At 47.9% G+C, this 10,952-nt stretch overlaps 1 protein-coding gene across 1 annotated transcript in view; it reads right to left on the bottom strand.

Moving 5' to 3' along the window:
* Window positions 1-1,089: 1,089 nt before the first annotated feature.
* Window positions 1,090-10,952, bottom strand: part of LOC133409489 (protein kinase C epsilon type-like) — a 45,687-nt gene continuing 35,824 nt past the window's right edge. The window contains exons 12-15 of the mRNA XM_061689555.1: window positions 6,823-6,961; window positions 6,510-6,698; window positions 5,759-5,905; window positions 1,090-4,815 (exon numbers count right to left, since the gene is read on the bottom strand). Of these exons, the coding sequence (XP_061545539.1) occupies window positions 4,669-4,815; window positions 5,759-5,905; window positions 6,510-6,698; window positions 6,823-6,961 (622 nt within the window). The 3' untranslated portion in view covers window positions 1,090-4,668. The remainder of the gene's footprint in view (window positions 4,816-5,758; window positions 5,906-6,509; window positions 6,699-6,822; window positions 6,962-10,952) is intronic.

The following is a 10,952-nucleotide window of genomic DNA, read 5'->3' as shown; positions in this document are numbered from 1 at the left end:
GAATCAATCACATCGGAGGCTTTCAAAAGTGTCAAACTCAACTTTCAAAGTCCAAAAGAACATATATTCAATTTAGACTAAATGTGAACTGCTGCACTTCATTGAGAGGTTCTGTTTTGGTTCTTTTCATACAATAAGATCAAAGTATTAGAAATACAGCAAGATGCAGCTGCATCCCAAAAAACAAACAAACAAACAAACAAAGAAAAAAAGCCTTTTAAGTGCAACAAGAGTTGACAGGACTTCTTAAAAAATAAAAATAAAAATAAAATAAAAACGTTTGAATAAAGCCATTTGAAGACAAAATAAACGTCATCTTACCTCTTTTTGTCTTTGTCGGCTGTCATCTTTCCAGCGGCAACAAATCCGCTCAAGTGTCCAATGAAACCAAAGCAGAGAGAGAGAAAATAAAACTAAAAAATAAAAAAACAACGAATGAAAAAGTGCGTGTTGGTCAGCGGCGCCGCTCGAGTCCGCTCAGAGTGAAGGTGAGGCGGCCACGAGCAGGGCGGAGGGTCGCCGGTGGCTCGCTACCTTGGGGAACCGGGGGCCGTACAGTCTCAGGACACTGCCGAGGATTGTACAGCCTCTCCCCGCACAGGAGCTCCACGAGGGTCGCCGGAGGGGGCGGGGGGGGGGGGGGGGCGGGGGGAGCGACGGCAGACACGCCGCCGGGAAAAACAAAACAAAACAAAACAAAACAAAAACAAGTTGTCGTCCCGGCACTGAAGTGTCCGCTCGCTTGCTAGTCGTCGTCACACTGATTTACTGGTTGACTGCTTTACTGACCGGCGGGCAGCGGATTGCGGCTCCTGAGCGCTGATTGGCTGAAAGTCACAGCGAGGGAACGCCCCCCCCACCTTACCGGCTCCACCCCCCGGAAATCTGACCTTTTTTTTGGGTGACCTTCTATCTTCGAACTAAAAGAAAATTCAGACTATAAAAACGTGCTCGTTTTCCATGTGACGGATGGCAAAACTTTTTTTTTTTTTCCAGGGATATTCGAACTGCTCAAAAGTTTCTACCAAAAACTATGAACTGCATTCATCACATAATGTTGGCGATCAATAAGGATGCAGAAACACGTGACATCATGAGTTGAATTTAATACGCTTCACGTCCTTTGAAAATACAGCACACTTGGCAACATGGGGAACTGACACAAAGAAAGTCACGAAAATACCCAACGTACACGTAACACTTGGCGAGGGCAACGAGGTTGATGTGAGTTTGATCAGGATCAGTTATTGCATCCGTACATTTCTGACAGCCGACTTATTCATTTTACAGACGTCAAACTTCGGCCGGCGCCGCGCTCCGCCCACACGCAATGACGAAAAGTCAAATTCCTCACCACGGACTTTTCAAAGCATTCCCGCGCTGAGCTGTTTGCCGATGTGCTAAAATGGCCACTTTAAACCGAAATGGCGAATGTCCTGTGTCTTCTCAGGAAGACTTTCTTGAGCGTTTTTCTGTTTTGTGTGTGGCTTTACTCACGGTAGACATGATCACCAAGTTTCATGTTGTTCGTTTGACCGAACAGGCTCCAGAGGCCGAATTTTTCCAAAAGCTTCGGCCGGGCGTTACCGTGCCACGTCTTCATCTGAAGAACCTCTGGAAATGGCCAAACGAACTGCAGAAAATGTCAGCTTCAAACTAAGCTCGCTGTGTCTTTTCGGACGTGACTTCTTGAGAGTTTTTGGTGGGTCTGCTCACGATAGACGCGCCCGCTAAATTCTATGTTGCGCGGTCAAACTGGCCGCAGGGGGCTGAATTTTCCAAACATCCGTGAGCTGCGTTACGAGCATTTTATTTGTCAAGGCAAGTCAACAAATTACAGATTTTCCTCAGCATTAACACGAATGCCAAAATAATCATCATAATAATCATAATAATGTTTTCTTGAGTATGCAAAGCCGTCAGGGTGAGAATCAGTGAATACTGTCGGTAATGCGGGCAGAATTGAACGCTCAAAACGTTTAGCGGGAAGGCGAGTTCCGGGACGGGAAAAAACGAGCCTGTTCAGGTCAACCAAGAGTATGACGACAATCTTGCTATCGACGACACGCTTATCAACCTTTCAAGCGAGTTGTAAAATCAAATCAATCAATAAAATCTAATCTATCCGGCGTAACGTTCGTCAGCATTGAGTTTCCTTTGAATTGCTTTGTCTTCTACCGTTGCAAATCATTGACAAGTTGGAAAATGTGAATTTTCTGACAGTAATAAATCTCATCAACAATATTCATCAATAAAATAGTATTTTAAAAAAAAGTTGCTGTTGCTCAATAAGTCATATCTGCATTTCCCCTCTCGGATTTCTGGTGGGAAAGAAAATCGCATGGAATCGATAAGTTCAGGCACTTTTCCAGGGCGTAGAACGAGTCGATTGTGATGTTGCTCGTATGACTTTGTTTTTTTGGGGGGGGGTCATGCTTTATGTTCCAGTTACACTGACGTAAGCATGAACTATTCACTTGAAACCCACACAACAACTTTCTTTGCACTTAAATACACATAACAGGGAGTGAAATCCGTCCATCCATCCATTTTCTGAGCCGCTTCTCCTCACGCGGGACGCGGGCGTGCCGGAGCCCATCCCAGCTATCGTCGGGCAGGAGGCGGGGTACGCCCCGAACCGGTCGCCAGCCGATCGCAGGGCGCATACAAACAAACAAGCATTCGCACTCACATTCGCACCTGCGGGCAATTTAGAGTCGTCAATGAACCTACCACGCGTGTTTTTGGGATGCGGGAGGAAACCGGAGTGCCCGGGGAAAACCCACCCAGGCACGGGTCCCCAGAACTGTGAGGCAGACGCTCTAACCGGTCGCCCACCGTGCCGCCCTGGAATACATACATAAAGAAGTTTATTCTAAATATTCGTGCAGTGGTGCCTGGACCAACTCGGTTTCCTTGGAAATCAAATGAATTCTTCTAATTGAATTGAAATGAAATTTACCGTTGAGTAAGCGGATCATTGGTTTTCATTCACTCTTGTTTTCGGACAATTCGGTTTTCGACAATTTTGTTTCATCCAAATTTTGCCCCAGTTTTCATACGTCCATTCAGTTTTCACACACAAAAAACGAGGCATTCGTTTCCCGGAATCGGTGCACGCTCTTCCTAAGCATTTCGTAAGTTGTGTAAAAAGGGTACAACAGACAACGGAAGGCGCACTCCACAACGCAAGCGTTTATTAACAACACACGGCAATAACAAGCCTCCGGGTCTGCTCGGCAACACTCGGGCAACATCAGCGTAACACATCCTGCCAAAAGTCAGACCTTCAAGAGAAACGCTAGCAGGAAAATAATAGTTTTGCCTCACTCTCTTTGACCTCTTAGTGGCTAATTTCACTCAATAAACGAGAACAAAATAGTTTGGGTTATTATACTGCCGTGCTTTTATTTTGAAGGAGGATGTTATACCGATGTTGCCCTGCTATTTCAAACTGTTTTCTGTCTGTGAAATTTTACTTATTCTCGAGAAGATGTATGTGTTGTTCACATTTTTGGATGCCGAGATTCTAGACTATGGAACTTACATTATTTACATTATTTCCTATGGAAAATATCGTTTTGGTTTTTGCACAATTCGGTTTTAGTCAGACTTTTTGGAATGGATTAATCGTAAAAACCGAGGTTCCGCTGTAAGCGCATCGGCGACCGCGGCTCGCCTTGCCCACATGCGAGGGCATCCGAGTACAGAAGACCCCCGCGGGGCCAAGCCGGACCGGGAAAACCGAAAATCTGCGGATACTTGACGGCCATTATAATTGCGTGGGGAGGATTTTTTTCCAAACAAAAAAATGATTGAATAAGTGGGGATAAACTGCCGATTGGTGTTTTCAGGGTTTCAAGGTTGAAAGAACTAATTCAATTTTTAAAAAAAACTGGGAAAAATGTGGAAAAAAAAAATCAATAAATCCAGTAATAGCTGAATCCGTGGGTGCCGAAGCAAGTATGCGGGGGGTCCACTGTACCTTAATTTCCACTTCAGTCGCGCAGCGACAAATATGAAGCTCTCTCGTGATCGAACATTTTGCCTCGTAACATGCAAAACTCATAAGTCGGGGCACTTGTAAGCCAAGGTACCACTGCGTGGGCAATGCAGACAAAATGTGTTATCATTTTTTGGGCTGTGACCCGAGAGCCACAAGAGAATCTTGCTGGGACTAACGCTTCCCGGTGAAAGAACTTTGACCCCCAGGTGCTGACCCAAAGTCACTCAAGCGGCATTTCACTGACAACTAAAAATAGGAAAACAAAAACTTGAAAATGTTCAAAATGTCAGAAAAATGTCCAACAGGTGGTTTTAATACTGCTGCGCTGGAGCACTACGACGCACTTCGTCGGCTTTCGATGCATTGACGACACCCAAAGGGAAAAGGGAGGGCAAGCGCGAGAAAGCAATGCACACGGTGGCGGTGAATAGGAAATGACCCCAAGAGGCTCACGCGCGTGTGTGAGAGGATTTCAGGCGACAAGTCACACGTGCACAAAATCAACGGTGACTTGGGTTCATCGGCGGATGAACGCTCAAAAATCCTACGTTGGAACACAGATGGCCGAGTATAATTCCTGGCGAAGAATCAGCCCAGTTCACTTTTGGTTCTGCGAAGATGTCGTCGTACGAGTCGTAAGCGTTGAGGGCTACGTTATGCGTCTACGTCGCAACGTCCTCCGCAAAGTAGGAGAAACCTTTGAACTCGTCCTGGTTGATCTGCTTGACCACGCTGTCGTCCACCGGCGTCAGGACGGGTTCTTCCCGTGTGAAGTCCTGGTCGAAGTTGTTCACGTCCCGTTTGGTTTTCTACCAACATCACATTAAATATGGTTTATTAGAAGTTCATATATCAAATAGAATGTAAATATCGTCGATGTCGTGGGGGCGGGAATCCTCGCATCTCCAAAATGACAACTTGTTTAAGAAAATGCCATCTTTCTTGCGTAACCAAACACTGCGTCGTTCGAGTTGGTATTATACCTTATATTGCGATCATCGTACGCTAAAAGATTTATTCATCCCGCTGCCATTGAGCCACATCGAAGGCTGCGCTCGACAATCACGACCTGACAAAAAGCCTTTGACACATCACAAAAGAAATGAAAAGCAAAAGTCTTTCGCGGAAGGTCTAACAGCCGTAAGAGAGACGAAATCTGCACACAAGTACGTACCTTTCGTGGCTGATGCGCTGCAATACAATGACGCGTTTCTGACAAAACCGGCTAACCGAATTAGTTTCACGAAAAAAAAACATCCGGGCTTTAAATCTTGGGGTGACGTAATGTCGCAAGGCTCCTGCAGAGCGAAGAGGAGGTTTTACAACACTTCTCAGACGACTCCGGTGTCCAAGGGTGTTTATAGAATTGTGCTCAAGCGATTTGCAACACTAAATTAGTCAATAATGCGTGACCAAAAAACAAAAACAAAACAAACAAAAAAACGACAACATGGGGAAAGACCAATTGTATCAATTTGTGAAAAATTGACCATATTTGGACTTTTGGGTTTCCGCCCGACAGCGATGATAGGGTGCATTAGACGTGTTAATTAGGATGTCAATATGCTACATGAGGATTCGACATTAAATAGGACTTAAAAGGATGTTGCGCGTGTAGTAAATATGACCGAAATCCAACGCGCAAAACAGCGGTGAGACAATAATTCAACAAATGCTTCTTTCACATCTGAACACGGCAGTCTTGTAACCATCTCAGAATCATTGCGTGTGCGCCCGCGCGCGTGTACTGACGATGCGAGGCTGGAACGGCGGTTGCATCTTGCGAGCCTCCAGCAGCGTCCAGTCGATCGCTCTGAAAAAGGGGTGGAGCTTGATGGCGTCCTCCAGGCCGTGAGCCGCCACGCAGCCCAGACGCTTGCTGGGATTTTTGGTCATGAACTGCAGAGAGGAAGGTCGACGCGTCAGTGCGTGCGTGAGCGAAGTCTCGTGATGTCAATTTCATTCCTAATCAATTCAACGAAATGACGCGCACGGTTCGACGCGCCTCCAAAAATGTCCCGTGGAGCGCGAGGATGTAACAGGCAAGTTTATCAATCAAATCGCGACTAAAATGTTTTGCTATTATGCAGAGACGAAACATGCTGATTGGGCAGGCGGATGGATGGATGGATGATTATAGATGATGGATGGATGGGTGGGTGAGTGGATGGATGCTCGATGCTAGTGAATGATAGCTGACGGGTGCGTGATAACGGATGGAGTAATGGCATGGATGGCGCTGAACGTATCACGTGTGGGCGGTCGGATGAAAGGCGGATCGTGGCGGGCTGGCTGACAATGCTAATAGATGATGGATGGATGACAGATGGGTCGCGGATGGACGGATGCTCGGTGAGGGACGGATTACAGGTGAAAGAAGGATAGACGGACGACAGCTGTACAAACAGCTGTAACTTGCTGGCGGACGGACGGACGGATCGCCGAAGCCGCTCCTTTGCCCGGAGACGGTGCCGTGCAGCGGGCGGCGAAGGCGCGCGCTGACCTCTTGGAGGACGCCGACGGCCTCCTTGCTGAGCCAGACCGGGTAGAGCACGTCGTCGTGCAGGATGGACTCGAACAGGTCGTCCTCGTTGTCGGCCTCGAACGGAGGCTGACCCGCCATCATCTCGTACATCAGGACCCCCAGAGCCCACCAGTCCACCGACGGGCCGTAGTCCAGCTCCTGGAGGATCTGTGCGAAAACACACAACAGCCAATCAGGATCAGCGAATGTTAGGACAAAGTTTGAGTGCGTGCGGCGACGGGAAGCGCGTGTGTGTGTGTGTGTGTGTGCGTACGCTCATGCTCGAACTGACCTCTGGCGCGATGTAGTCTGGCGTCCCGCAGAAGGTGTTGGTGCTGACCCCGTTGAGGATGCCCTCCTTGCACATGCCGAAGTCTGCCAGCTTGCAGTGTCCCTCTGCGTCCAGCAGGATGTTGTCCAGCTTCAAGTCCCTGGAGGCCAAAAACAATTCCAAGCACTCATCGGAGGCTAATTGCACAAAAAGCTCCTTTTCTCGGTTTTAGGTGACACAAGCAACCCTTCTTCTACTGCTGATTACTGAAGGACGGAAAACGCTAGAAACAAACTTTTCATGGCGGAGAAGAGAGTCGACTCTTTCTTTTGGTAGGTTTGGTGCTGATACGGTCACAGAACATAATATTCGATAAGATAGATAAGATAAGTCAAAATGCTCTGTTAAGGCGCTAAAACGGGACAAAAGCCCGGTAGCGAATTGAGTTCTCATGTTCATCCGACAAATAAACTTGAACTAATAGAAAAAACATTTGTAACACAACGGCGGAATTTCAAGCCTCATGCAAAGCTGTCGGAGGGGTACCGTTTGGAAACGTCACGTGTCGGGTTACCAGGCGACGGCGGCGGAGGGAGGAGGAGGAGGAGGAGGGCGCCCGAGCATCGGGAGATAAGAGCGGACGCGTTGAGAGACGACAGAGTCGACGGCGAACGCGGCCGCTCGGAGCTTGATGGTTGATTGCGAGAAAAATGTCAACATCGCCTCCGCCGCCGCCCTTAAGCGACGCTCTTTTCCAAAGTACAGCCGCCCAGACAAGCCCAAGCCGCGGCCGGCACGGGGGGCGGGGGGCGCAGCTCTCATTCGCTTATGCAACTGTGCAGCTGCTTTTTTGTTTTTCTTTTAGAAAGCCAGCGAATCAAAAAGTCGATTCATCCTTCCGAAAAAGCCGAAGAGACTGCCGATCGCCATAGCGACGGCGCTAATGGAAAAGAATCCTTTTTTAACATGGTGCTCATTCGAAAAAAATCTTTGTAGTTTTTTTTCCTTAAATCAGGCATCATTCCCATCAAGCTCAGCAAATCGATTAGAGGCGATTCGCTGCCCACTCTTACATGAACTCCTTTGACACTCTCGGGCGGATGCGTGCACAAGTTAACATTTGTCAGATTTCCATTCACTTTTTTTTAAATTTCATTTCAAAAAATACACTTCAATTCAAATGTATTCATACCCTGGCCAGATTTACCTTCGAGGTTCCGAGGAATAAATCTAATCTTTCTTCCATCATTATTGGCATCATGACCCCCCCCCCCCCCCCCCAAAAATATATATTAAAAAATAATCAAATACAAAAATTCTTCATTGCTGAAGTGCCGTCTTTACAATTTGAATATCTTTTGGTCGGAAGTGATGTGGCAAAAGTGTAAGATGCATAGAGGTGTAAAGAAAACACATTTTCATCACTTTTTACATTTTGACCCCCCCCCCCACCCCTCCCAAAAAAAATTCCCAAATTATTCATACCATGGCAGAAATTATTATTATTATTTTAGTTGAATTTTTCTTTGGTGGATGAGGCAGCACGGTGGAGGAGTGGTTTGGGCGTCTGCCTCCCACTTCTGAGGCTCGAGGTTCGAATCTCAGCTCTGGTCTTCCTGTTTGGATTTTGCGCATTCTCCCCGTACTTGCGTGGGTTTTTTCAGGGTACGCTGGCCTCCTCCCGCATTGTACAAACATGCATGCTCGCCTCACGGAGCAGTTTGATCGTCTCCAGCTCACCTGCGACCCTCATTAGGATAAGCGCTCCACAAAACGGATGGATGGATGAATTTAGTGGAAAATGACAGAAGAAAAACAACCTGTAAAACCAGCCACACATTGGGCGAGGCACCTGAATAAGATGGAAGTGGACAATCGCGAACAATTTACTGCCGGCGACCGACCCTCGCGCACACACGCGCGCGGTCCCAAACGCGCTGCAATAACAAAAATAGCAACAACAAAGTGGGATCCCTCGTGTTCTTATTGGGGAAGACCACCTACAGTGAGACCTCCACTTACAAGCGCCCCAATTTACGTGTTTTTCCAGTTGCGCACGGTCGCTTGGTCGATTTTTTTTGTGCTTTGTGTTGTGACCCAAAGTTGGAGTTAGCGAGCTACAAATACACCGCCGCTCAAGTGAAGTCAAAAAAAAATGTAATACAACAAAATGGAGCAATTACGAGAACTGCTGTGGGCCACAACTCACGCCCAGACACTCACACGCAAACCGGCCAACCCGACTCCTGCTCCTAATGTCACTCACAAGGCCACACCCCTTAAAGGCACACATCCAACACACAAATACTACAGTACGTACAGTAGTGATACCTTTGAAAAGCACTTGATTTCTTTACATTCCTTTTCTTATTTTGTTTCATCCAAAACAGTTCCATTGTCTTTATTCATTCTTGACTTTGGCCAAGAGGTGTTCCCTGGACTGGCAAACTGGGGGACCGGTGGACTGACGGACTGGCAGACTGGTGGACCATTCACAACTATGGACAAGTTAAGGCCTCGTTATACTCCTGACAACGCCCGCTTTGCATCACGTGACCTACGCGTAACTTGACGCGGACACGGCCAAAATTGTCGCTGTCTCTCGCGATTGGTCCGTTTAGTCACATAGTCACTGATGACGTACTCTGCTCTCCTGGTTCCTCAATACCGCCATCTTTAAAATACAAAAACATGGAGCAGATCGAGGAGAGGCAAATATGTGCATCTTTATGATGCTAGCGCTAAAAATAATAAGGATGCGCAAATGTCAGCATCCTTATTATTTTTAGCGCTAGCATCCGCTCCATGTTTAGCGGCGCGGGAATTTCCTGGCGTGAAATTTCCGCGCCGCTAGGTTGAGAGGCGGAAGAGGAGAATGGGCGGAAAATCCCAGAATTCTGCCGTTTTATTGTCGCGGCTGTCTCCCCGCGTCGTGTCCGGCATCGCGAGTCGGACTCAAACTTCGACGGGGTCCAGGTAAGCGATCAAGGTAGCCTTCTTTAGGTTCGTTGTGAACGAGAATTCCAGTGCTGGTGTGTGCCGACGGTTTTTTGGTCAATAACGGTTTTTTTTTTGGTCAATAACGGTTTTTTGGTCAATAACGTGACAATAGCGGCAGAATAGCTCACAGTTAAGTCATTGTCGTGTGGACACACACCGCCGACGTTACGGGTCAAGTATATTTCAAACGATTCTATTGTTGGACATAAACAACCGCTATTACAGAGAAGTTAGCATGCGTGGCCCCTTGGGAGACGAACTATTTCGTAGTCTGAAATGAGACGACAAAGGAACTGAATATCTCACAACACCAGTGGAGTTTGTGACCGGAGCTCGAGCGCCATTGTTTATTTGTCTGGCACCGCGAGCTACCGAGCAACACGCGAATAAACCTTCATTGTTTCAAATGGTTTCCGCAACAGACGTCTACTGGGCTGCTGTTGCCTCTGCCGAGCGGTCGGTCAGTCCGGCGGTCCGCACCTCGGCAGCCCTCAGCGTCAATGAAGCTAAGAAGAATGTGGGAGGAAGCCGCAGTACGTGGAGGAGACCCACGCGAGCACGGGGGGTTCGCGAGCTTGCGTGGGTACTCCGGCAAACGTGGAAACGCCACACGGGAGCCTGGATTCGAACCCCCGAACGATATGCTAACCACTCGTGCACCGTGCTCACGCCAGGTTTGGAAGTCAATCTGCAAATGTACCCTCTTCTGACCAAGTAAAAAGTTTGCGTCGAAACCAATTGTAGCCGCAACGTCTTTGCGAATAAACGCCAGCTCTCCCGTTCCGCCTGCGATGCGGCAATGTGCCGCGACGGCAGCGCGGGAGGGGCTACTGAGGAGCGAGCAGGTTTACGAAAGCCTCGCAGCACCCGCGGGCGACTCCCGGCGCCGCAGATGCACACACCGGCAATAAATCGCATTCATTGGCGGCTCCTTTCGGGTGTCGCGTGATATTTTCGCTCATCGCTAATTGCGTCTCGGCGCTGGTGAATGTTCTGGGTTGTGTCGGTTCGCCGTGTCTGACACGTTAATTAGACTTAGAAAACAATTCAAATAAGTGCAAAAATGGTATTTTTGAAAGGTGGCTTTGATTTCGCGGAAAGCGACTTCGGGGTGTCATCGCAAAAATAAAACCGAGACGAAAGTCAAGTGA

The sequence above is a fragment of the Phycodurus eques genome, chromosome 11, assembly GCF_024500275.1.
Source record: "Phycodurus eques isolate BA_2022a chromosome 11, UOR_Pequ_1.1, whole genome shotgun sequence".
NCBI lineage: Eukaryota > Metazoa > Chordata > Actinopteri > Syngnathiformes > Syngnathidae > Phycodurus > Phycodurus eques.
The sequence above is the reverse complement of the archived record's forward strand: the minus strand, read 5'-3'. Positions and strand labels throughout refer to the sequence as shown.